The following is a 25,281-nucleotide window of genomic DNA, read 5'->3' as shown; positions in this document are numbered from 1 at the left end:
GTAGCAGCAGTAGAAACTCAATTTGAAGTACAAGAATGTGCAAAATGTGAATTTAGCATAATACTTCCTCTTTAAATGTAGAGATTTGTAACTGATTTTTGCACCATAGCAGCTGAAAATGAAACAGATGCTGCTGCTTTGGTTCCCAGTCTGCTGGAGGGGTGAGCACAGTTTGTGTCCTGTCATCCACAGAGCAGCGCTGATGTGATGATGAGCGTTTTGGTGGAGAACGTCGACTGCTTTGACAGTGGAGTCATCTGCAGGAAATCCCTTCTGATCAACATCCGCGGATCCTTCATATCTTTTGATGACGATTCTGGAAAACCAGTAAGCGCCATCTTGACTGCGTTTTAAACGTTTCCTGTATAAATCAAGAAAGCAACTAGATCCCAAATCCCACGCAGAATCCGTCTAGTGTGATCGACAGGAAGCAGCAGATGTTCATCTGGCCAGCTGGATATTTCACAATAATTCACTTCCCAGAAGAAGACGTGACGGTGCTGTGGGACCGTAAGACGACGGTTCACGTCCAGGTTGGACCCCGCTGGCAGGTAGGACTCTGTTTTTACTCTGCTCAGCATTCATGGCGATGAGCGGTAAGAGCAAAGTCAGATAACGGGACGTGTTCAGGGGAAACTCAGCGGCCTGTGTGGGAACTTTGACCTAAAGACGGTCAACGAAATGCGGACCCCTGACAACATCGACTCGCCGACGCCGCAGGAGTTTGGAAACAGCTGGACGGCCATGGAGGTGAGCGGCGCAAATAATTTATATTTCACTAGAAAAAAATAAAACTGAGTCATTTCATCTCTTCTAGCTGCATGTTTTAACAATTAACCACGACATTTCATTTAAGATAAAACTGCTTGAGTATTTTCTGTGATGGAGTTTTAGGGCCATACTGAAAAAATAAACAAATAAATACATAAATTGAATTATGAGAATGAATTATTACACAAAAAGTCATATAAGTGTGAAGTCCAAATATTAAGGCTTTATTCTCTTATAAATTTATTCTCATATTTTTGTGACTTTATTTTCATATTTTTATGACTTTATTCTCATAATAAAGTTGTAATAATATAGTAAATAAATCATTTGTAATAAGAATAAGAATAAAGTAATAAATAATAAATAAATAAAGTCACAAATAATAAATAGATAAAGTCATCTTATGGGTAAAAAGTCATAATATTTTATGAATGAAGTTATACTATTATGACTTTATTCTCATATTAAAGTCAAAATAATACAATAAATAAAGTTGTAATAATATCACTAATAAATAAAGTTATAAACAATAAATAAATAGTTGTAATAATATGAGAATGAAGTCATAGTATTACAAGAGTAAAGTTGTAATATTATGACTTTATTCTGATAATACAAGTTTCTTTTCATGCGACTTTGTTCTTGTAACATTGTGATACTTTGTCTTAATTTTCCTATAATAAGGATTGCATTTCCCCTTTCTGTGTGTGTTTGTGTGTTCAGTGTGTGAACAGTCCAGACATCAGACATCCTTGCAGCCTCAGTCCTCTCAGAGAGCCGTTTGCAAAGCGTCGGTGCGCCGTCCTGCTCAGTGAAGTCTTCCAGACCTGCCACCCGGTGGTGAGGAGTGGCACTACAACAAATCTCTATTTTACTCATTTATCTTCCTGTATGTAACCGGGTTCAAACCCAATCAAGATCAACATCTCCTTTGTATGACAGAGTTTTATGGTCATGGTAGGCAGAAAAAAGAGTTGTTTTTTTTTTTTTTTTTTTTACCAGAAAACTCTTATTTAATTTCACGATTAATCTCAGAAATTTTCTAGAAAAAAATGTCAAATTTCTGGGCACTAAAAGTGAAACATTTTCAAGAAGAAATTTGGATGTTTCTGAGTTTCAAAAGGCAAAATTTTTCAACTTTTAACTTTCTTCTGAGTTTTTTTCAAGTAAATTTTCAACTTTTCAAACTCAGAAATTTCCTAGAAAAAGCTTGGAAATTTCTGAGATTAATCTCAAATTTTCAGATCTTTTTCTATCAAATTTTTTATCATTAACTCAAAAATTTCTTTAGTTTTTCTAGAAAATTTCTGAGCTTATTTCTCAAATTTTCAACTTTTTAAACTCTAACAATTTTAAATTTTTCAAACTAAGAAATTTCCAATTTTTCATAGAAAATTTCAGAGAGTCACAAAATGTATTTGTTTTTTTGGTGACAATTTACTTTTTTCTGTCTACAGTGGCCTATTCTTGATCATTGATGCTTAAATAAGATTTTATTGTTCTGGGGTAACTAAATCTGTTTTATTATAAGCCATAATCCAATTAAACTCCTGAAATGATTCACTTTGTGTGTAATGAATCTATGTAACATAAAAGTTTTAAAAATATTCCAAATAGTTGACATGAAAATGGAAAAAACTCCTTTTCTCTGCCTGAGATCTGTTATGTGTTCTCAGGTGGATGTCACCTGGTTCTACACGAACTGCCTCGCTGACACATGCGCCTGCAGCCGCGGAGGCGACTGCGAGTGTTTCTGCACCAGCGTGGCGGCGTACGCAGGGCGCTGCTGCCATGAGGGCGTTTCTGTCGACTGGCGCTCGCCCTCTCTCTGCCGTAAGGAAAACCCTCCCACTGATTGGTCTTGTTTTACCCAACATATGTCTGATGTTAGTTTTTTTTCCCCCCGAAATTCTTTCAAATATTTTCTGCGGTTTTGTTCCTTAAATTTGACATTTGAATCTGATGCATAACTTAATAATTCGAGACGAGCCTCAATTTAAATTTTTAATCGAGTTCATTTCAGGGTAATTGCATTTTAATTGAAAACCATATATGGACAAAATAAGTAACATTTTCAATTCAAAAACCTTATTTGCTGCTAAATTATTCAATAAATATATCTACTTATGATGGTGTGTTAGGGCAATTATAGATGGGGGACAGTAGGAGGAAAATTTTGAGACAAAAACAGAAATTCTGGGATTTATCTAAAAATTTTCAAGGGAAAAAATTGGAAATTTCTGAGTTTGAAAAATCTGAAATTTCTTAGATTAATCTTGGAATTTTCTCACAAATTTACTCCTTTTTTGTATTACATTGGCCCTAATAATCATTGTACAAATAACAACAATATGACATATTGCAAGATTATTAGATGTTTTTTTAAAATTCCTGTTTCTTTTTCTTTTCTGCAGCATATGACTGTGAATTCTACAACAAAGGTAAAAAAATAACTTTCCTTTGTATGCTGACATTTAGTACTTCGTCATGTTTTGTTTTTCTACAAAACTATAATTCCCATAATAAAACAGAAACCTGAGCTAATTTCTCTTGTACTTTACAGCTTTTATGTTGTCTGAATTGAGGAATGAGTTTTGTTGACGATGTTTTGATTTATTTATCTGAAGGAAGATGACTTTGAGCTATGGAAGACTATGGAAGACATTTTCATTGTTTCTGAGCAAAAATAAGTGAAGCTGCAAACTGTTAGAGACTACAGAAACACAATAATGCATAAAATTGACAAAAATCTCTGGGATTTCCAACATGTTGGGTTTCTTGTAAGATTTGTGCCTCCTCCCTGCAGTTCTGGGTAAAGGTCCGTTCAGGCTCTTGACCTTCTGGGATCAGACGTCTCTGTTGGCAGCCAGCCGGTCCAGCGGCTTCGTGTTCCTGCAGCGGGTCAACACCAGCGTCGGCGCCGCTCCTGGGATCCTCTCAGAGTTTATGATGACGCCGGGCCTCAGCAGAGCTCGACCACACGGTGAGCTCATATTTATTATTATCATATGCAGAAAAAGATGATTTACCATCAAGAATCTGCTCCTTTTCTTCTCTTAACCAGAAGAATTAACACTGAGCAGCAGGAACCTGGAGGGAAGGAAGAAATACTGTGATTGGTGGGAAATATATAGATTTTGCAGCTCAAAGAAGCTGAAATGAAGCTAACATTAAGCTTCATTTCAGCCAAATGTTAGTTTAAATGAAGCAAACATTATGCTTCCTTTCAGCTTAATGTTGACCTTTTAAACTTTTGTTTAAAAGGTCATTGATTCTGAAGAAATGACAGTAGTAGTCTGGAGAAAAAGCAGGAGTTCTGGGTCAATATAACCAAAACAAACATGCTAGCCTAGTGTCCGTGGGAGACACTAGGCTAGTGTTTTGTTTTTAGCCAAGGACTGAAGAAAAATCCTCCAACCACTAACGCCATTTTTGTTTACAGTTTGTTAAGAAAGAAGTTGAGCTTAGAGGTTTTCATGTAATTTCCTTTAGTAGTTCTGGTGCAGCGCCCCCACAGGTGAGGAGGAGAACAGGTTTTTCAAACTGTTTGGTTTGTTTGACACAGGAGTGTGAAAGTGAGCCGCAGCAGCTGAAAATGAGACAAATGTTGCAATTTTGGTCCCCAGTTAAACCGAGTTTAAACTGGATTATCAGAATTATCTAACAGCCTTTGATGAGAAATGGGTTTATGTTTAATAGTGCAGGAGATGATTTTTGTTCCTGCCAAAGCAACTCAGGTCTATTTCTCTTTAATTGTGCTTCTAAATTATAAATAGCTCTAAAATGTTATTAATTCACACAACATTTATAGTAAATTAAAACTTATTTTTTTGATTTCCATGTGTTTGCAATGTTTGACATCACTGGAAATGATGTCAAACATTCCAGTGATGTCAAAATGGACACTGACAGCCACTGACAGTCACTGACACTAAAAGTGATGTCAAACACATCACTTTCCAGTGATGTGTTATTGGCCTTTTCTTTTAGAATAGGATAATATTCTGAAAGAATACATATCAAGATGTTGCGTAGAATAAACTCCATTGAAAAGCCTATTTTTCTATGCACAAACCCTGAATCTGTTCTTAAACGGTTTAACTTGTCAGTGAATCAGATTCGGTGTGCAGCCGTTTGACAGCCAGCCAGGCTTCACTCCTGCCGTTTTCTTCGCTGTTGATCTGAGCTCTCCTGTGAAAACACCGATGAAGGCGATGGACTCATTGTAAAAGGGTTCAGAGATCAGATTGGCAAACACTCATATAGCAACTCAAGCTGCAGGCTTGACAGCCAGCCAAACCTGCAACAAGTTGCTCCAACTCCTGCTGGTTCCTTCAAACACCCATTTCGACCAGTTTAACGCTTATATATTTTAGTTTGTTCAATGCTGATTACCTTAAAATAATAACTTTCACTCCATCTTTAAAGTGTTTTTCAATTTCATTCTTCAGGATTACTTTTCCTTTTATTTATGTAATTTGAATTGGAGGAGCAGATCTTTCAATGAGAATGAGTTGCTCTATTACTTAAAAACCATAACAATCTCTTAAAATATAGCTAATATTACACATTTTAAAGGAGCTGCACTACAAAAAACACAAAATCTTACCAAGTGTTTTTGGTCTAGTTTCTAGTGTAAATATCTTAGTTCACTTGAAATAAGAAAAAAAAAACTAACTCACAAGTAACTTTTCAGCAAGAAATAAGAAGTTGTTTTAAGTAATTCCTTAAAATTGATTTTTTTAAAAAGTTTCATTGCCAGTGTTTTTAAATTATAAAAAGATTTTTTTCCCATGGTCATATGTATATGTGAAAACATTCTGCCAATGGAAAATATTGATACTTTTTTCCTATCAATATTAAATAATTATTTACTTAAAACAAGCTGCTGTATCTTGCTGAAAAGTTACTTGGTAGTTTTTGACTAATTTCAAGTGTGCTAAGATATTTGCACTAGAAATTAGGCAAATATACTCTAAAATTTTGTGTTTTTGGAGTGTGTACAGTGCATACAGTGGTTAAAACCATCTGACCGAATTACACATTTGAATTTCATTTGGGTTGCTAGGTAACAGGGCAGTGGGAGGTTTTTGAAACAACTCCTTTTCCAGACATTAAAAACATTAGCTTATTGCCAAAAAACAGGTAGGTGTTTTTTTTTTGTTTTTTTTAAAAGTGCTTTAAAGTCAGATTTTCTGTTTTTGCAGTGTAGGCGGTGTCCAAAACCAATAGTTAGTTTTTCCTCTCCACAGATTCATCGCGGGTTTCCTTTGAAGCCGCCGACAGACCGAACTACTTCCTGCACGCCAGCGCCAGCGGCCAGGTGAGGCTGGCCAAGTGGGAGGGAAGCGATGCATTCTGGGACGGAGCCACCTTCGTCCTCCACAGGAACACCTGGATCTCGGGCTACAACTCGCTGGAGTCGCACGCCAAGCCCGGCTTCTTCCTGCACGCCACGCCGCCGCGCCTCCACCTGCTCAAGTTCAGACACAGCTACGGTTTCCGCAAGGCGTCGCTGTTCAGACTGACGGGTCAGAGTCACAAAAAAATCACAACACAGCAGAATTTTCACACAATTCAAATATAAAACTGCCACAAACACATCACAGAAATAACCAGAGTTTACTAGTAACTAGCTACATTTACTCAATTTACCTGAGTACTTTTTTTGAAAAAGTTTACCTTTAGGAGTATTTGTACTATGCTGTAGTTTTTACTTTTATTTGAGTAATTTTATTATGAAGTATTTTTACTCTTACTTGATGTACTTGGATGTTCTGCCCACTGAATGAAGAACAAACATGTTTTAACTAAAAATTCACCAGACTCAGACCTGCTGCTTTTGTTAAAGTTTCAGAAGTTTGTATTTAAAAAAACTGATTTGGAAAATTTTTCTTTTCCCCGATTTTGTTATTTTTTGTTAAAGCGTTACTGACATCACTGCCTGAGGAGCAAATCAGTTTACTAAGTTTGACTGGTAGCCAATCAGAAAATTAGCATCAGAAATAACATTTAAATAAAGTATTTTAACTTTTGTTTTATTTTAAAATATGATTGGATAACGGAAAACAAAAATAATGATGGAAAATTTAAGATAAAAAATTGATGGGTTTAAATTTACTTTTAATTTTGCATTTTTTTAAAATTTTCCCTCCAACTTTCTAAGGCAGGGGTGTCAAACTCAATTTCACCGAGGGCCACTTCAGCATATTGGCCACCCTCAACGGGCCACATTGAGGGTATAAATCAGGAATGCCCAAGTGCAGCCCTCCAGACTGCAACTTTTAGATGCGTCCCTGCTAAAACATACCCCAGACAAAAAGTTGACTTCCCTCATTAGCAGCAACTCAGTTCTGTAGAGGCCTATGAATGAGTCAATGATCAGGTGTGTTAGAGAAAGAACGCATCTAAAGTTACAGAGTGATAGGTCTGGAAAACTAGACTTGGGCAACCCTAGCATAAATGTATAAAAATACAATGTTAAAAATAAATTAAACAACACCTCATATTGTTAAATAACTGATTTTATGTATTCAAGTTTTAAATATTACATTTGAGTTTGCATGGATGTAAAATTACTGCTCAGTTTAAAAATTACAATATTTTTAAACTGCTCAGCTAAACTTCGCTCTTTAGCTCGTTAGCTTGTCGATGTTTCAGTTTTATTCGCTGGGAAAATTAATCTTTGTCTGCTTTAAAGATAAGCAGACAAAGAATAAAAACAAGTTTTGATATTAACTCTCAACTTCATTCACAAAACGTTTTTGTTATTTATTACACAACGAACATGCATTTCACATAAGAACAAAACAATGAGGTGATGTTGCCTGTCCTTGAACACAACGCTGATCCCTCTTCACCCTGTCACCAACTCACACACATCCTCATTGTGTTGTGTTCTGTAAATAAACACAAAACAAGCAAAATCAATAAACTATATGCATATTCCAGTATACTCAGTTTTGGTTTTACATTCATTCTATTTAAATTTAGTTTGTTCGTGCTTACCAATGTTTTCCCCTGGTCAGTTCGTCGATGTCTGGTTTTAGTTCTATTCTGTGGAAATCCGCAAAACGGCGTGTAGGTTTTCGTCAGTAAAGCGCGACCTGTGCTTGGTCTTGTTTAAATTCATTTTTGAAAACATCCGTTCGCACAGATAGGTGCTTCCAAACGTGGACAAAACACGAGCTGCGTGGAGTCGAAGCTGTGGCATCAAATCAGGGGGCAGTAGACGGTAAAAGATTGAAACATCACGGAACTTCGCTCTTTAGCTTGTTGGCTTGTCGACGTTTCAGTTTTATTCGCTGGGAAAATTAATAATCAGCTTGAGGTGACTCTGCTGCACTCTAGTGGCGAGAAGCCGTAATGTTGGCTGGTAAGAATCAGAAGGCATTATGGGAGATGTAGTTTGTAGTCAATTCGTGCTCAAAACCTATTTTAAGTCATTCAATGGGGATGTAAAACGGTGGTGGGGGGGAGAGGGCCACATAAAATGACGTAGCGGGCCACATGTGGCCCGCGGGCCTTGAGTTTGACACATGTGTTCTAAGGCCTTCACAGCGCCACCTGGTGGCCATCTTAATGAAAGAAAGTAATCTTTGGCGGTAATTTATTTATTTATGTGTGTTTTTTGCTCAGGCCCCAGACCAGACAGCCCTCCGGGTCCTCGCTGCCAGTGGAGGTACGACTCCTGCACCAGCCCCTGCTTCAGGACCTGCAGCGACCCGTCCGCCGAGTCCTGCGTCACCATCCCACAGTGAGACCTTTGACCTTTACCTGTTTCTAACATGATGTGAAACGATCAGAGTTTGCTTTAATTGGAGCCGACATGTTGAGGCTTTTATTTTGTGAATGTGTTTCCTGTGCAGAGTAGAGGGCTGCCTTCCTGTCTGCCCCCCAAATATGGTCCTGGATGAAATCACCCGTCGATGCGTTCATGTTGAAGACTGTAAGTATCATAAAGTCTTTTTTATTGACATTCAGTCTGGAGAGCAGAAGTGGAAGAGCAGGAAAAACTGTACCAAAGTAAGAGCAGCACCACTTCAGCATGTTTTTACTCAGTGTTGGTAATTTACTCACGTTTAATTATATTTTTTAATTTTGCGTGGCTGGTTGTGCATTATTGGGTATTAATTTCAGCCCACTGGCAAACACCAAGATCAAGTCAATCACTTTGAAAATAAATAACATTAAAAAACGGAATAAGCAAAAATAAAACATTTCAGAAAAAATATATTTATTATCTTGTCCACAGACTTATGTCAAATCTACTGCATAGGAAGGACAAGCTATAAAATTATGCTGTTTTTTTTAAATAAAGCAGATAAATTGGTGACCAGTTTTTGATCAGGCTGGTTACTGATAACTACAACCTGCTGATTTAATTATTTTTACAATAATTCAAAATGTCAAAAGTACATCATCAGCTTGAGTAATTAACTTTTTTGCAGCTGGGAAACAATTTTGTTTTGATTCAAAGTAATGTAAATGTTAAATTACAAAGAAAAATTGTGATAAATGCTAAATAAGAGAAATTCAACTAAATAACATGAGCTTTTTATTTTTTATGATGGTTTTAACTGTTACTATTATTATTTTCTATTTTTGCCTGTGTTGTGTTTATATTGATTGTACGCACAGGGACTGCAGATGAAAACTGTTATGTGAGGTGCTTTTTTCCCTTTGAAATAAATAAACAACAACAATAAGCTTTGAAGCTCACAACACTTTAAATAAATTAAGTATTTTCACAATTTCTTTCTACTTTATGTACCAACTTAAAGCAAAGTGCTTCACTTTCTAAAACATGCTGTAGCCTAGCGTCTTCTGCAGCAGAATTGTATTTCCTAATCTAATCCCTCAGATTATGGTTACAAAAAGCTAAAAACACTAAAACTAAAATGAAAGATTTTCAGGTGTGAACATTTTCACAAAGCTCAGTTTTCAACAAAATCATAAATTTAGATGAACATTTTGTTTTTCTAATTATTGCCTTTCTGACACTTGTTTTCATGTGATTTCAGGTATTCGGCTCCCAGATTCAGTGGCGCCTCCGTCTCCGTCCACAGCAGCTGAACGTTATGAAGTCACCACATCGTCCACACCTCCACACACACACCACACAGTGAAAATTCCCACCAGCGCTGCTTCTAGCGCTACTTCTGGGAGCAAATACACCACCTCATCCAAAGCACCACCTGCCCCTGATGAGCCGGCCCGCCCGGAAGCAGTAGTTACATCTGCAACTCCTGAGCCGTCCAGAACTCTGTCTGGGCCAACAGTGCCCTCTGCTGTCAGGCCAGAGGAAGTGGAGGCAACGTCCAGAGTCAGAGTAACTGAAACTCCTGCTACAACTTCATCAGCTGCAACAAGATGGACGACCAGGCTGAGCTCATTCAGCCCCACCACGTCCAGAACAACCAGAGGTCATTTTGACTCCTCCTCCACTAAACCGATCGACTCCCAGTACTCCCCGCTCACCACCACCACGTCTGCTGGGAGGCCAACCACAATCACAACGTCTACGGTTGGTCATCCACATAAAGACGCATCCGAAAGCTCGAGTTCAGCAGTTAGTCAAACAACTTTGAGTTCAGTTTCTCCCCGAGTCTCAGAAACATCTGCAGAAACATCTGCAGTAAGAGGCAGAACCACTGTCTCCAGTACAGCGACTACCTCTTCTACAAAAGCTGCACCAGTAGAGGGAATGACAACAGTACCATTTATCCTGCCAGAACTACCAACCACAAGCTCTACAACAGCTTCTCCTGTTCCCACCTCGCCTACTAAAGAAGCACAAACTGGATATTCGTCAACAGCAACGACAGAACCGTTCCAACCAGTTAGCTCTTTCACTCCCAGTAAGACACAAACTGGAACCACAGAAAGGACTTTGCACATCATTCCAACTGATCGTACAACTTCTTCGACTGTTTCTGTGTCATCCACAACAACCATGTACCATGTTAAACCCTCTACAACTCCACCGTCTGCCTTCACTTCAGCTACTACAAGGTGGCAAACATCAACCATAAAGAAAGTCACAGTCCCAGAATCTCCTGCATCTAAAATCGCTACAGTCTTCACAACAACAGCTTCACCCAGACCAGCTAAGATGACAGGCAGCACCGCTCCTTCTTGGTACACGTCAGCTGCCTATTCGGATAGGACGTCCTGGTCCGCTGCTGCTCCAGTAACGGGGAAAACCACTTCCAGCAAACTAACTTCAAGACCCCTTGTCGTCCCAGAAACATCCACAATGTCCACAGATGTTCATTTCACCACAAAACCTTCAACAGGAATTACTACTTTGCAACAATCCCCAACCACACAGAGCACCACCCATCCTCTGTATACTGAGCGAACCTCTGAGCCTCGGTATCCCCCTCACTGGGAGGTCACCTCCACTTCCACTACCACCTACCGGCCGCCAATGGAGACAACACCTGGGCTGCCCTCTGAATCTCCCAGCGTGTCTGCTAAATCTCCTGAAGTTCCTCTTCTTCCAGTAACATCTAGGACAACATCTACCTCCTCAGCAACTACCATCACCACAGAAACATTGGCTCCAGAAAGTGGAGCCACAACCACCAGGAAGCTGATTACTCCACCTGGCGCCTCCTTCACCACCACTAGAGGACCTAGACCCTCCAGTCTTCATACCACTCTTAAGTCAATTACAGAGACTTCCCAACCAGTTACGACCAGAGTGTCAACTACAACTATAAGCATGTCTTCTCCGTCCTTGTATTTGCTCCACACAACAAGCTCTACAACAGCTCCAGAGGTATCTACAGTCCTGGAGAAGGTCACGACCCGACTGGTGTCTTCTTCAAGAGCTACACCTATCGCTGTGAGGACATCCACCCTTTCAGCAACACCCAGACTTCCTGTAACATCTAGAGTTACTTCCAGAGCCACATCGTCCGCAGTTAGGCCGATCACCGCAAGGGTCACTGTTGCAACAAGGCCTTCAGCTACCACTACCAGATCAACTGTGGTTGGCTCACTGGCTACTACATCTCCAACCATTGCAACAACAGCAAGCAGGGCTGATCATGTTGCCACATCGGCAGCAATTTCCCGTTTGACTACAACAACAGCTCCAGTAGCGGTCTCTTCACCATTATCTACAGCTGCCTTCACCAGAGAGTCAATCTCAACCAAAGAAGCTGAAACAACAACATCTCCATCCCGACCTGATGTCTTTGTCTCAACCCAAGAGCCTGGTATTCCAGTTCCAACTACAACGCGTCAAGAATCCACCGCCGCCTTCCAAAAAATTCCTACAAGTCCAGGATCAACAACAGCTTCGACTTCTCCTCACACAGCGGCCGAATCAACGAGTTCTTCATTTGAGCGATTAACATCAATGTCAGAAACTCCTATAAGGACGTGCACTGTAAGTTCACTAAGGGAGCGTTCACACCAACCCTGTTTAATCGATAGAACAATCCTGTTAACTAAAAGAAACCTGAAGATGTAGGTATTACTAACTTAGTGCAGTTTGCCACAACAAAGGGAAAAATAACGCAGAAAGGCCATTGAAGAATAGCTCAAAACCACTCGCATTCTTCCTTTTTCAATCTCTTCGTGTCGGCTACGCTATACATAGAATTGTTACCATAGCAACTGACAACAGCGTCACTTTATGTTTTAGGATTAAGCACCAAAAAACACTCAAACATTTCCCACACTAAGAACAGAACATTCAGTCTGTGGCAGTATTATGTTTTTAGGCTTGATGTTTATTTTGCAAATATTAATAAATGATTGCTGTGGTTGATTAGCTACCGCTGCTATTAGCTAATCTAACACTGCTGTGGTTCATTAGCTAATTTAAACACCTGCTCTACTGATGATCTGTCAGAGTTGGTGTGATGGTCGCTCTTTATTTGTTTTTTAACTGAACCGAAAACACAGAATCCCACGTCACATCTACGTGTCAAGGTTGTCAAAGTCAAGCTAGCATAACTGTACTACTTCCCCCTTTTTTTTCTTTTCTTAATTCAACTTTTTCCTGACCTTGTTGTCTTGTTGTGGTAATGTTAACAATTGGTAGCAAAGCACTGCATACCTTTTTCTTTTATATATCACGCGTACATTTAAGATTTAGTGGATTATATTCATAACTTAACAGCTAAAACCAGCAGGTTTTGCCTTCCAGCAGGGAGATGTGGGCGGGATCCTGCTCATCTGACGTTTAGCGCAGGGCATTAATAGAGCGCCCCCGCAGTAGAGGAGGGGAACAGGTTTTCGATTAGTTTGGTTCGTTTGATGCAGTGCAGTGTGACAGCAAACCACAGCAGCTGAAAATGTAACAAATGTTGCAACTTTGGTCCCCAATTGAACCGAGTCTATTAGACTAGTATTTGTGGAAACAACCTAAGACTTATGAGTCTCCTGTTCACATTTCAGGCAAAACTTTGCGACAAATGTGGAAGAATAACTCTGTTCACAAGAATAACATGTTTACAAGCATGTTTTCCAGCTTGTAAACATGTTTACAAGCAGGAAAACATGCTTGTAAACATGTTTTCCTGTTTACAAGCATCTCTCCAATTTAAAAACAATTTTCAGCCTCCGTATGCAGAGATAGTCGACGAATGCACAAAGTACATCTGTGTCAACAACCAGCTCATCCTGTTCAATAAATCCCAGAGCTGCCCCTTCACAGCTGAGCCTCCAAACTGCGGCCTGCTTGGCTTTGCTATTCTGGTCAATGGAGACAAGTGCTGCCCGAAATGGGATTGCCCATGTAAGGAAACACAGAAATATCCAGAGTTTTTGACCATTTCTTGTTCAGAAGTGTGCTTTGGCAGGAGTTCCCCTGATATTTTATTGCTTTATGTCGTAGGTCGCTGCTCGATGTTCCCCGATCTCAATGTGATCACTTTTGATGGGGACAGCTTTGCCGTTTTCAAAGCTGCCTCGTACATCGTTGCCCAGCTTCCCAACGAGACCCTCAGTGTCCTGATTCAGGAATGTCCGGTGAACTCTGAGCGAGCGGTGAGCGCCATCATCTCATAAATCCAGACAGTTGATGCTCAATTCTGATTTTGTGGCTGGAATCCGGTTGATTGTTCATACTACTAATTAGACTCAACAATCAGATGTCAACAATTTATGATCCCCAAGCAAAGAACGTTGATGTCGCACAGTAGTAGTAATAAGGGACGCTGCTTTTTTACACTGCCAAAACAAAACCGTAGCAAGAAATTTTTCTAGTTTATAGTCCAAATATCTTAGCACTCCTGAAATAAGACAAACTAACTTACTAAGTAACTTTTCTTAACCATATAGGAGCTTGCTTTATGTAAATAATTTTTTAATATTGATGAAAAAGTTCTAGTTCTATTGGCAGATTATTTCACTTTTAACAAAACATTTTTCCCATTTTCACCTAAAATAATCTGTCAGTGAAACTAGAACTTTTTATCTATATTGAAGAATTATTTAGTTGAAACAAGCTCCTATTTCTTGCAGAAAAGTTACTTGTAAGTTAGTTTTGTTTTATTTCAAGTGTAGTGAGATATTTGCAGTAGAAACTAAACCAAAAATACTTGGTAAAATTTGGTGTTTTTACAGTGTTTTAAAGTTTTTAAAGTCTATTGATCAATGAGAGCTGACTGTATCATCACAAGATTGTATCAGCATGAAGGAAGCTGAAAAAAAGTACAATTAACAGCAGCTTTCTGTGGAGCTTTGACTTTAATTTCTGTAGAGAAATCTGTTTGGATGAGGAGTCAGAGTCTGGAGTGTTGGGATCAGTGACAGATTTCTTTCACAAGTTCATAATTATAATTTTTGGTCAATGCTTACATCCTTATTTAATGCTTTTAATGGATAAAATGCGACATGACCGTTCATTAGCACCATATACAGAAGCGTCACAGTGGCAAAAAAACTCAGATTTCTGTCGTATTTTCCTGCTGTGTGGATGCAGCCAAACCTCACTGATTAATATTTTCCTTATTCTTTCTAAAGCTCATCTGGAATTTCACCAACTTGTGTCTGGTTTCACTCAACATCACACACAAATCGATTCAGGTTGTCGTCGACAGACTGCAGAGGAGAGTAAGGCGCGCGTCTCACCTTAAACTGCAACGTCCTGCATTGTAAATATTTGACATTGTGCACTCTTGAATCTTTAACCAGCTCTTCGTGAACTCACGCTACGCCAAGCCTCGTTTTAAAAAGTACGGATTTGAGATCTACGACACAGGCAACATGTACCTGATCCGCAGCCCAGCCGGGCTCAAGGTGCAGTGGTACCACAGCACCGGCATGATGGTGATCGACGCCGACGACGCGGGCAGCAAACTCCCCACCATGGGCCTCTGTGGTAAGAAGAGAAGAAGTTTCTACTTTCCCTCCAAGCAAGGAGCCATATTTTCTTGAATAGTTGTGTGAAGTACTATGAATCAGTGGCTCCCCAAGGTCGTTGAAGGTTTATCAAAGATGGCAGAACTTTGGATATGTCTGGATTTGTTCTTTTGGATCCAACCATATTGGAGCTACAGTGATATTTTCAGTCTGTAAAACTGTAATGTTTGATATTTTTCATTAAATATGAAAGAGGTGGAAGAGTACCGAAAAATTTTACTCAATGAAGAGTAAAAAGTACTGAGTTACTGATCAAATTATCAGTCATTTAATATTTAAAAATTACATCATCAGATGGACCAACGTATAAATTTAAGCGGAATTTTTTTGTATTTTAAGGACGAAGTGACAATAATTCATGTAAGTAAGGACACAAATTTTAATCACATTTCGTTTTTTTCAAAATCAGTTTCTTTGAATAAAACTTGTTAAACTTTAACAGAAACTGCAGGTGTGTGTCTGGTGAACTTTTGGTTAAAACATGTTTATTTTTCATTCAGTGAATAGAGAATCCAGAAATTTTACTCAAGTAAGAGTAGAGACACTTCATAATAAAATTACTCAAGTAAAAGTAAAAAGTACAGCGCAATAAAAGTTTTTAAAATTTTTAAAAAAAGTTACTAATGTAAATGTAACCAGTTACTACCCAACTCTGAACCAGAACTGAAGTTTGTTTATTTGCATTTGTCACATTCAGAAACATTTTGAGTTTTAATATTTTAGTATTTTAATATTTAACCCCTTCAGGTTTCTGTGATGGAGATCTGACCAACGATCTCACTCTGCCCAACGGCTCGGTTTTGGCCGTAAGCCAGGACCCGGTTCTGTTCATCGACAGCTGGCAGGTTCCCAACACCACCAGCTACGTCAGCTACAGCCGTCGGCGTGAACACAACTGCTCCACCAGTGACTGCTCACGCTGCCTGGCCATGCTGGAGGACAACGCCTTCACGCCGTGCCACGCATTTGTACGTTTACTCCGAACTCCTCAACAGCCTCCCGTTCTGTCTGAGTTCTCGTGTTGCATGTAGTTTGATCGTTGCTTCTTCGTCTCCAGGTGCCGCCCAGCACGTTTTGTGAGGTTTGGGTGAGAGATTCAGAGTATGTGAACAACCACTGTGTGGCTCTGGCTGCTTATGTGGCAACTTGCCATAAATTCAGTGTCTGCATCAAGTGGAGGAGGCCGGATTACTGCCGTAAGATTCCTGCTTTCATGCTTGTTCCTAAGTCCTGAAACTGTATATTTTACATACCATTTAAAGGTATGAAGATTAAAGGTGACCTATTATGCTTCCTTTAACAGGTTAGGATAGATGTATGCGTTATGAAAAATATGTTCATTACATTTTTTGCACAAAATAATTCTTAGATAATGAGAGTCAGAATGAGCTGTTTCAGGGTGTCTTGTCACTTTAAATCCCAATAAGCTGCTGCTGGCCACGCCCCCCAACTCAATGTTTACACTATAGCTGCAAACAGCTGAGCAGTTACACAGCCTTACATGTTTAAAAAGCATTAGTGAAGCACAACCAACAAGAATGCAGCAGGTGGTCTCTGGATGTTAAGTCCACAACATAACAAACTTCTTTTCCAGCAGCCATTGTAAAGCAAAAACAAAAAAAACCCATCTTAATAAATATTTTTGTCTAGTTTTCTAGTGCACTTGAAATAAGAAAAAAATAACTTACAAGTAACTTAGCAGCTTGTTTTAAGTAAATAATTATTTTAAAAAGCTAAAAATACTAGTTTTATTGGCAGATTATTTCTCTTGTAGCAAGACATTTTTCCCATGTTGTGAGATAATTTACCTGTGGAACTAGAACTTTTTAATCAATATTTAGAAATTATTGACTCAAAACTATCTCCTGTATCTTGCAGAAAAGTTACTTCTAAGTTAGTTTTGTCTCATTTCAAATGTAATGTAGGAAAATATTTGAAGTAGAAACTACACCAAAAATACTCTGTAAGATTTTGTGCTTTTGGAGTGTTTACAGCGCATACAGTGGCTAAAACCAGCTGACCGAACTTGCTGGAGTTATGTTTGGGTTGCTAGGTAACAGGGCTCGGCTAGGGTTGCTAGGTAACGAGTCACTGCCTGTGGAATGTGACTCAACAATTGGGAGCTTTTTGAAACTAGCTTATAGCCAAAAACTTCTAAGTGGCTTTTTTAAGTGTTCATGCTGTTTTTAGAAGCAGTTGAGACCTAATTCACATAATAATTCACTTATGTGACCTAATTCACATAATTCACACACCTTGTGATTTATCCCACAAGGTGGGATAAATCACCTTGTGATTTATCCCACCTTGTGGGATAAGGTGGGATAAATCTGAAAAAAGAAGGTAGATTATGGAAAAATATTTGTCTTTCAGTGCTTTATTCCCAAGATAAATTGATGGGTGGTGCATCCTGACTTCATTTGCTGATATTTTCTTTCCCTGCAGCCTTTGTGTGTCCCGGCTCTCTGAGCTACCAGGCCTGTCTGCCGGCCTGCACGTCTCAGTCCTGTCCGAACCACGACTTTGACTCTGATCCGGACCACTGCTCTGGCCTGACGGAGGGCTGCGTCTGCCCCGAGGGAACGCTGCTCCACCGGCCGTACTCGGCTCTCTGCATCAGCCCTGAGAAGTGCTGTAAGGACACAACTTTACCGCTTCCATCTGACAGACACTCAGGATTAGAAACATCAGCAAATGTACAAAAATAAAGACTCCTGCACTGCAAAACACCCAATCTTACCAAGTGGTGTCTAGTTTCTAGTGCAAATATCTTAATACAATTAAAAAAGAAGCAGTAACTTTTCAGCAAATTATAAGAGTTTGTTTTAAGTAAAGAAATTCCTTAATAATGATGAAAAAGTTCTAATCAATCAACTTTATTTATGCCATTAGGTAGATCTGGGTACAGTGACCTGAGTCAGCTTTACACTTTACATCCTCACAACAATAAAAAAGAATATAACTTTATTCAAAACAGCCTGTTTCTCAATACTTTAAAATATTAAAAACTATAAAACAGTAAAAGAATAAACACACCAGTTCCACTGGCAGATTATTTCACAAACAAGACATTTTCACCCTGATATAAGTAAAATAATCTGCCAGTGGAACTGCGACATTTTCATCAATATTAAGGATTTTTTGACTTAAAATAAGCTCCTGTATGTCACTGAAAAGTTACTTGTAAGTTAGTTTTGTCTTAATTCAAGTGTAATAAGATATTTGGACTAGAAGCCTGACAAAAATACTTGATAAGTTGTTGTGTTTTTGCAGTGTAGCTGGTGCCCAAACCAATTATAAACACAAGTGAGTGTTTTTGCTTCTTCTGTGGTGAAGTATTTAGTGTTTTTGTAGTGCTAAGTTAAATTAAAGCTAAATTAAAATGGGTCAGGCTTTAGTATTGCATGTTATTTGTGACAAATGACACCTTTAAATGGATTTAAATCAGTTAAAGTCTCTTTATTTTGTCTGAAGTTGATTCCTGTTGGGGTTCTATGTGATCCAGGCATTTATTTCTTCTGTTTGTCTGCAGCCTGCACCGACAGCGGCGGCGTTCCTCGGTCGCCCGGCGAGGTGTGGAAGGCCTCGCAGGACGGCTGCTGCATGTACCGCTGTGACAACGACACCATCGTTCCCGTGGAGTACGACTGCTCCAGCGCGCCGGCGCCGGTTTGCCACCGAACCGGGGAGATGATCATCAGCATGTCTGACGACACCAGCTGCTGTCCTCACAAAGTCTGCGGTGAGCCAACGAAACGCTCATTCAGGTCGCTTTGATCACTAAACGAACCAAGAAACCCTGACATCATGCTGTGATTTGACATGTACTGCAGTTTGTAACCAGAGTCTGTGCGATCGCTTCCCTCCTGAGTGTAAATATGGGGAAAAGCTGGTGTCGTACTACAGACCAGAGTCCTGCTGTCCGGACTACGTCTGTGGTGAGTTTCCTTTTTTACCGATCAGGCGGCATATTAGGGACGTTGTAGATAGAAATGAGCTGTTAATTTTTCACCAAAAACTCAGATATTTTGAGACTAATCTTAAACAAAGGGAAGGTTATGTGCAGCAATTTTTGTTACACCATATTACTAAAAACTAAAGTAAAAAAAAAAAGCAACTTTTTGAAAAGATGCCGCAAAATCAGTAATTTTAGACCGCAGGAGTCAAAAAAACAACATTAAAATATTATTCTCCTTTCCAGCCTCTCTGTCTCTGTGTGTTTGTTTATTCTTCAGGTTAGTTATAGCCTCTATAGGAATGATAAAAGTATCTCTAAAATAAGCGCCGGTGGTAAATGAAGATGATTCAAAACACAAATTGTACTATAATGGTGGCCACTGTAAATAAATAAGTAAAAAAAAGAGTAAATTTGTGCCAACATTTTTTTTAGATTAATCTCAGAAATTATCTTGAAAAAAATAAGGGGCTTTCTGAGCTGCAAAAGTTGAAAATTAGCAAGAAGAACTTAAATATTTAGATTATAATCTTACAATTTTTCTAGAAAAAGCATGAACATTTTTGGTTTCAAGAGTTGAATTTTTTTTACTTTTGAAACTCAAAAATGTATTTATTTTTTCTATAACATTCCTGAGTTTTTCTAGGAAATGTTTGATTTTGCATAAACAAGCGCCTGCAAATCTCTATAAATTAAAATACAAATATCAACTACGGGAAGGAAATTTGTTGTAATTTTATTTCTGTCAAGTTTTTAAAAGAAAGGAAAAAGATAAAGTTACTTGTAAGTTAGTTTTGTCTGATTTCAGATATTTGCACTATAAACTAAACCAAAAATTACTGGTAATATTTTGCATTTTTGCAGTGCAGTCTGAATTCTGTTATTTCTGGTGAAAAACAAATTATTTCTGTGAAAACACTGGAATTTAAAGAGATGCACTTTCCTTATGGCTTTACTGCAGATGTAAATGTACAGAAGCGCTGACTCACTGCGACTGTTTCTGACCTTCTTTGTGTTTTTGTTTTCCAGAGTGCGATCCTGAGCGTTGTGAGTCTGAGCTTCCCGCCTGCAGAGACGACCAGACGCTGGTCGCCACCAGAGCCGAAGGCAGCTGCTGTCTGGCCCACATCTGCAGTCAGTCCAGCCTCCGTTTCTGATTATTCCTCCACCGAATCCTCATTTTGTTGATTCTGGGTGGGTTTTCTTCCTGCAGTGTGCTCTTCCTGTGCGGAGAGGCCTCCTTCCTGCCGGGATGGCGACGTGCTGAGCGTCGACAGCAACAGCACGGATCGATGCTGCCCGTCCTACCAGTGCGGTGAGGAAACACACATTCGCTCCCTGACCTTAAAATTACCCAATTTATTTCAAACAGACAAGAAAGTAAGAACAGGAAAAAAAAAAATTTATAAAACAAATTATTATGCAATTTTACATAATTAGTTTGAAACGGAGCAGGTAGAAGGTACAAGATGTCTTTCTCATACTTACAAACATTTAAATCACACCAGATAAACTCACATTGAAATTATTCCCACATTAAATAAACTACGCATCCTCATCCTTAAATGTACAATTATTTATGCAGTTTTAATATCAGCAATAGCATTTTTGGTCTCTGATGCACCCATACTGTACAACATGTTTCCTAATAACTTTTAAGCAGTTTTTTTAAGCTGAATCATAAAACTAAAATAAATTTGCTGAATAAATTATATTTTTTTAATCTAATTTTTTAATAAAATGTTTTGTGCTAGAATGAAGTGTTATTTTTTATTAGTTTAAAAAAAAAACTTCAATGGAAAAAAATTTTCCCATCAAAAGTGATAAATGGATGTTGCTACTGGTGGAAACGACAAAGAAGACGACAGGAAGTAGTAGGGGGATGATGTTTTTTACTGATTTATCACGTGAATAAACTTGCTCATGTGTGACTTTAATTCTGTTTCTATTTAACTGCAAAATTTTGTTTTTTCGACATTAATGAAATTCAGTCAGTTTCTCTAACAAAGTGGACAAAAATAAATCCAAACAAACCCAAATATAGTAACTAAGCCTGGAAAGAAAGTGGGAACCAGGACTGCAGATAACAGTTATTTTAGTAATAAATTTTTCTGATGATTAATCGATTAATCACATAAAACATTTGCCACGTTCTGCAGACTTTCCATTTAACCGCGCAAGCCTTTTTTATACAATATTAGATATACATAAAAAGATGCAAGCGAAAAATTATTCAATTGCTTTTTAAATAAGAAAATAAAGATTTTATTGCCTAAATTGCAACAACATTCCTTTAATGAATGCAAAGAATGCATCAGCAGCTAAAAAAAGTCTGACCTTTCTGCCCGACTCAACATCAATAGTGCTGAGATGATTTGCTGATTATTTATTGGATAATCAAATTAATAATTGGAGAGAAAAATGTGCTTAATATTAGATTTTCTGTTTGCTTTTTACAGAATTTGAAGGAGGTGAAAATAAAAGTGTTGCTTGAGGAGTTCTGAACATTTTTACAAAGTTTTTTTTATCTTACAGGCAAAATTTACATATTTTTTGTACAGTTTTGACTTAATTACTGGTCTGTTTATGTTGTTATTTCAGCAAATGGCATGTTTTAGAATCTGTGTACCCCAGTTAGTAATGAATCAATTGCTAAATTAGTTGATGGTCATCTCAATAATCGATTAGTCATGATTAATCTGATTATTTGTTTCAGCCCTGAAGGAAACCACACAGTTTATTGAGACTGTGTAGAAATAAATTTCAGGACACATTAAAACAGCAGCTTCCTTTTGTATTTTTGGATAAATTTGTGAAACTTTCTGAGTAATGCTCTCTCTCTGTGTGTGTGTGTATGTATGCGGGGGTGTGTGTGTGTGTGTGTGTGCGCGCAGTGTGTGAGCCCTACAGGTGTCCTCAGCTGAGCTGTCCTGTTGGGATGTCAGTCGTGTCCGTTTCCAGTCCAAATCTCTGCTGTCCTAACCAAACATGCGGTATGATTCCCAACACGCTGCTGTTTGGTTTAAGATCAGCTTCAGCGTTAAAATAAAAACCTAAATAATTTTTATTCCTCTTGTTTCTGTTTACAGTCTGCAGCTGCGAAAAGATCGTCTCTCCTAAATGTAGCCTGGTAAGTTCTGGCTGTGAGAAATAATATTCTGTTTTTACAGTAATCAGAATGAAAGGTCGGATCTCTGTGTGCTCTGTTCAGGGAGAAGCTGCACAGCTTGACCGGGCCTTCCTGTCCGACCCACAGAACCAGTGCTCCTGCAAGAGATACAAGTGTGGTGAGTTCAGATTAAACACTGAGGCTGTGATTCTACACACCAAACACCAGTTACCCCGTCTGATTCCAGTAACACAAACCCATCCACTAAACCTGATCTGCTAAGCTTCTTTGAACAGGTTAGGATAGATCTATGGGCGAAACCAAATATTTTAATTACATTTTTTGCACAAAATAATTCTTATTATATCAAAATAATCAGATTTTAGTCTGCCCAGTTCTGTGCGGTGGCAGTGAAGTGCAAAACACATCAACAAATCACTAAACACAACTACAAATCGAAAAATTCAACAACGTTTCCATTCTTGCCTGAAAATGGCTGCAAACAGACGCTCAATTATACAACTGTACATCTTTGAAAAGCAGAAGTGGAGCCTCCTGCATAAACAACAAGAATGCAGAAAGTGGTTTCTAGATGGTGAGTCACCACAAAACACTTGTCTTCTCCAGCAGCCATTGTACAGGGCATGCAGCGGTAAAACCAGCTGACCAAACGTGCTGGAGCTCAGCTTTAATTCAGTTTTAAAAAACTGAATTCATTTTATTAGAGTTTATTTATCCTCACATAAAATGCACTTTTAATGACAGCACATTTGAATTCATTTTATTGCAGTTAAATTAAATTATATTTTTTTTTAATAGAATAAAATTCAATTCTCTTATCCAGTTTACTGCAGTTAGAATCATAGTTGAATAAAATAAAACAACATTTTGGTAAACAGAATGAAAATCTATTCTAATTCACTCGATTCCAATTTAATACTTCAGTTTAATTTAATGCAACCAGTACCTTATTCTGGGTTTTTTTAACAATAGTTTTATCAGCTATTTTTTCCAGTGTTATAGCATTTGATCAGCTTTTGCACATCTACACATAAAACGTGGCCCGTGTGTGTGTGTGTGTGTGTGTGTGTATGGGTGTGTGTGTGTGTGTTCAGTGCGCGAAGCCGTGTGTGTGTTCGGCGAGCGCGGACTGCTGCGGCCGGGTCAGACGCTCGTCGAGCACGGAGACGACGGTTTGTGTTACAGTCGCCACTGCAGCCAGGTTCTGGACCCGGCGAGTGGATTTTACCTGCTGCGGATTTCCACGGTCAACTGCTCCGCCCACTGCCACCCGGTGAGACGTCATCAATAACAGAAATTTATTACTTTGTCTGGATGCATCAGGTGTCAAAACACAAAGTTATACATTTATTATTAATGTTTTAAAGGCTTTGGCAGCTTTTTTTAGATTGAATTTTTAGCATCAAGCTGTTTGTATCTTTGCTTTAAGCCAATAATTCCTTAATATTGATGGAAAAGTTCTAGTTCCATTTGAAGATTATTTCACTGATGAAGACATTTTTCTCATAAGTGAAATAATCTGCCAGTGAAACTAGAACTTTTTCATCAATATTAATTATTAGAAGCGCCTATATTTTGGTTAAAAGTTACTACTCAGTTACTTTTTCTTATTGCAAGTGTAATTAGATATTTTCACTAACATCTAGACCAGAAATAGTAAGTAAGATTTTGTGTTTTTGCAGTGTATGATCTGCAGAAAAGTCATAGAAGAGTCTCTATCAGTCAGTGTCAAAATGGAGTCTTCTAATTTTAGAAAAATGTAAGCAAAGCAGTCAACAATAATTTCTTAAAAAGAATAAACAATAAACATGTTTAACATTTCTAAAAGCCTTAAAGGATATTGCCAATAACATTTTATTAGATGCAATATCTGCAGTGTAACATTTCTCATAACTTTAAAGATATTGGCAGTAAAATTTTACTTGCTGAAGTTTTGTAAATGTTTTTATTTGTTAGCAGTAACAGAAACTTTATGTTTACAATAATGCAGTGTATATCCACTATTTTTCCTGACTTTTCTTTCCTTGATTGCAAGGAATGTCTTGAAATTTTGACTTTAGCACCAAAATATGAGATCCTACTTGGGTGGGCAAGTTTGTGGGCATAGAAGCAACAAAACAACGAGAATTTAGGGCAGAAAGCTGAATTTTCTTTGGATATTTTGGAATACATGTTTACTCAGTGAAATTGAGTCACTATATGAAATGTCTACTGGCTAACTTAAAGCCAAAACCAAACCGTATCTGAGAAACGGAAAGGACCAAAGACTCATTCCTGAGGCACACCAAGAACTCATCGGCTGTACAACTGAGGGAGGCAGAGAAAGTTGTGTTTCTTGGGTTTAATTATCCTGAATTCTTGTGTTTTAGAATCAGATCTATGTTCCTCCTAAAGACCAGTCAACCTGCTGCGGCGAATGTAAAAACATCTCCTGCATCTATCAACACGAGAACGGGACGGTAGGCCTCTATAAGGTAGGAAAAGCTTCATTTTTTATTATACTAGCCATTGATTACATATTATAAGTTTCTGAATAGTTTTTATTGTGTGCGTGTCGGTACAGAATTTGAATATTGTGAAGTTTTCCGGACCTCATTTTGCACAGAAACTCATAAATTACACATGGAGTGGAATATTACAATCCTATATTTCTTTTAACTTTGATTAAACTTTTAAACAATAATCAATTTTTTAAGATATTTTATAATTCTTTTAAAAAAAGGGAAACTAGAAAAGCAGTTTAGCATCAGTGTAGGATGTGTAGGTAAGGAGGTGGGCAGAAATTGTACTTAAACAAAAGTAGCACTAGTTCAACATGTTTTACTCAAGTAAAAGTAAAAAGTACAGCATAGTAAAAATACTCCTGAAAGTATTTTTTTAATATAGTAACTCAAGTAAATGTAACTGAGTAAATGTAACTAGTTACTACCCACCTCTGCATATATCAATAATAATTTTAGAGATTATGTGATTCAATGATGTTAGTCAGCAGTTTGCTGTGCATCCAGCGTTAGCTGCAGTTAGCTTCCTGTAAATTAAA

General features: G+C 38.2%; 1 protein-coding gene across 1 annotated transcript in view; it reads left to right on the top strand.

Moving 5' to 3' along the window:
* otog (otogelin) overlaps positions 1-25,281 on the top strand; it is a 73,205-nt gene that overhangs the window by 40,684 nt on the left and 7,240 nt on the right. Inside the window, exons 25-51 of the mRNA XM_032560826.1 lie at positions 193-327; positions 405-551; positions 631-750; positions 1,495-1,611; positions 2,448-2,604; positions 3,186-3,212; positions 3,578-3,754; positions 6,024-6,302; positions 8,410-8,527; positions 8,640-8,719; positions 9,795-12,172; positions 13,351-13,528; positions 13,628-13,779; positions 14,758-14,847; positions 14,929-15,115; positions 15,904-16,124; positions 16,214-16,352; positions 17,602-17,790; positions 18,689-18,898; positions 18,990-19,094; positions 20,141-20,245; positions 20,325-20,426; positions 22,006-22,104; positions 22,201-22,241; positions 22,323-22,398; positions 23,336-23,514; positions 24,611-24,715. Of these exons, the coding sequence (XP_032416717.1) occupies positions 193-327; positions 405-551; positions 631-750; positions 1,495-1,611; positions 2,448-2,604; positions 3,186-3,212; positions 3,578-3,754; positions 6,024-6,302; positions 8,410-8,527; positions 8,640-8,719; positions 9,795-12,172; positions 13,351-13,528; positions 13,628-13,779; positions 14,758-14,847; positions 14,929-15,115; positions 15,904-16,124; positions 16,214-16,352; positions 17,602-17,790; positions 18,689-18,898; positions 18,990-19,094; positions 20,141-20,245; positions 20,325-20,426; positions 22,006-22,104; positions 22,201-22,241; positions 22,323-22,398; positions 23,336-23,514; positions 24,611-24,715 (5,913 nt within the window). The remainder of the gene's footprint in view (positions 1-192; positions 328-404; positions 552-630; positions 751-1,494; positions 1,612-2,447; positions 2,605-3,185; positions 3,213-3,577; positions 3,755-6,023; positions 6,303-8,409; positions 8,528-8,639; positions 8,720-9,794; positions 12,173-13,350; positions 13,529-13,627; positions 13,780-14,757; positions 14,848-14,928; positions 15,116-15,903; positions 16,125-16,213; positions 16,353-17,601; positions 17,791-18,688; positions 18,899-18,989; positions 19,095-20,140; positions 20,246-20,324; positions 20,427-22,005; positions 22,105-22,200; positions 22,242-22,322; positions 22,399-23,335; positions 23,515-24,610; positions 24,716-25,281) is intronic.

Source organism: Xiphophorus hellerii, chromosome 4 (genome assembly GCF_003331165.1).
Source record: "Xiphophorus hellerii strain 12219 chromosome 4, Xiphophorus_hellerii-4.1, whole genome shotgun sequence".
Taxonomy (NCBI): domain Eukaryota; kingdom Metazoa; phylum Chordata; class Actinopteri; order Cyprinodontiformes; family Poeciliidae; genus Xiphophorus; species Xiphophorus hellerii.
The sequence above is the reverse complement of the archived record's forward strand: the minus strand, read 5'-3'. Positions and strand labels throughout refer to the sequence as shown.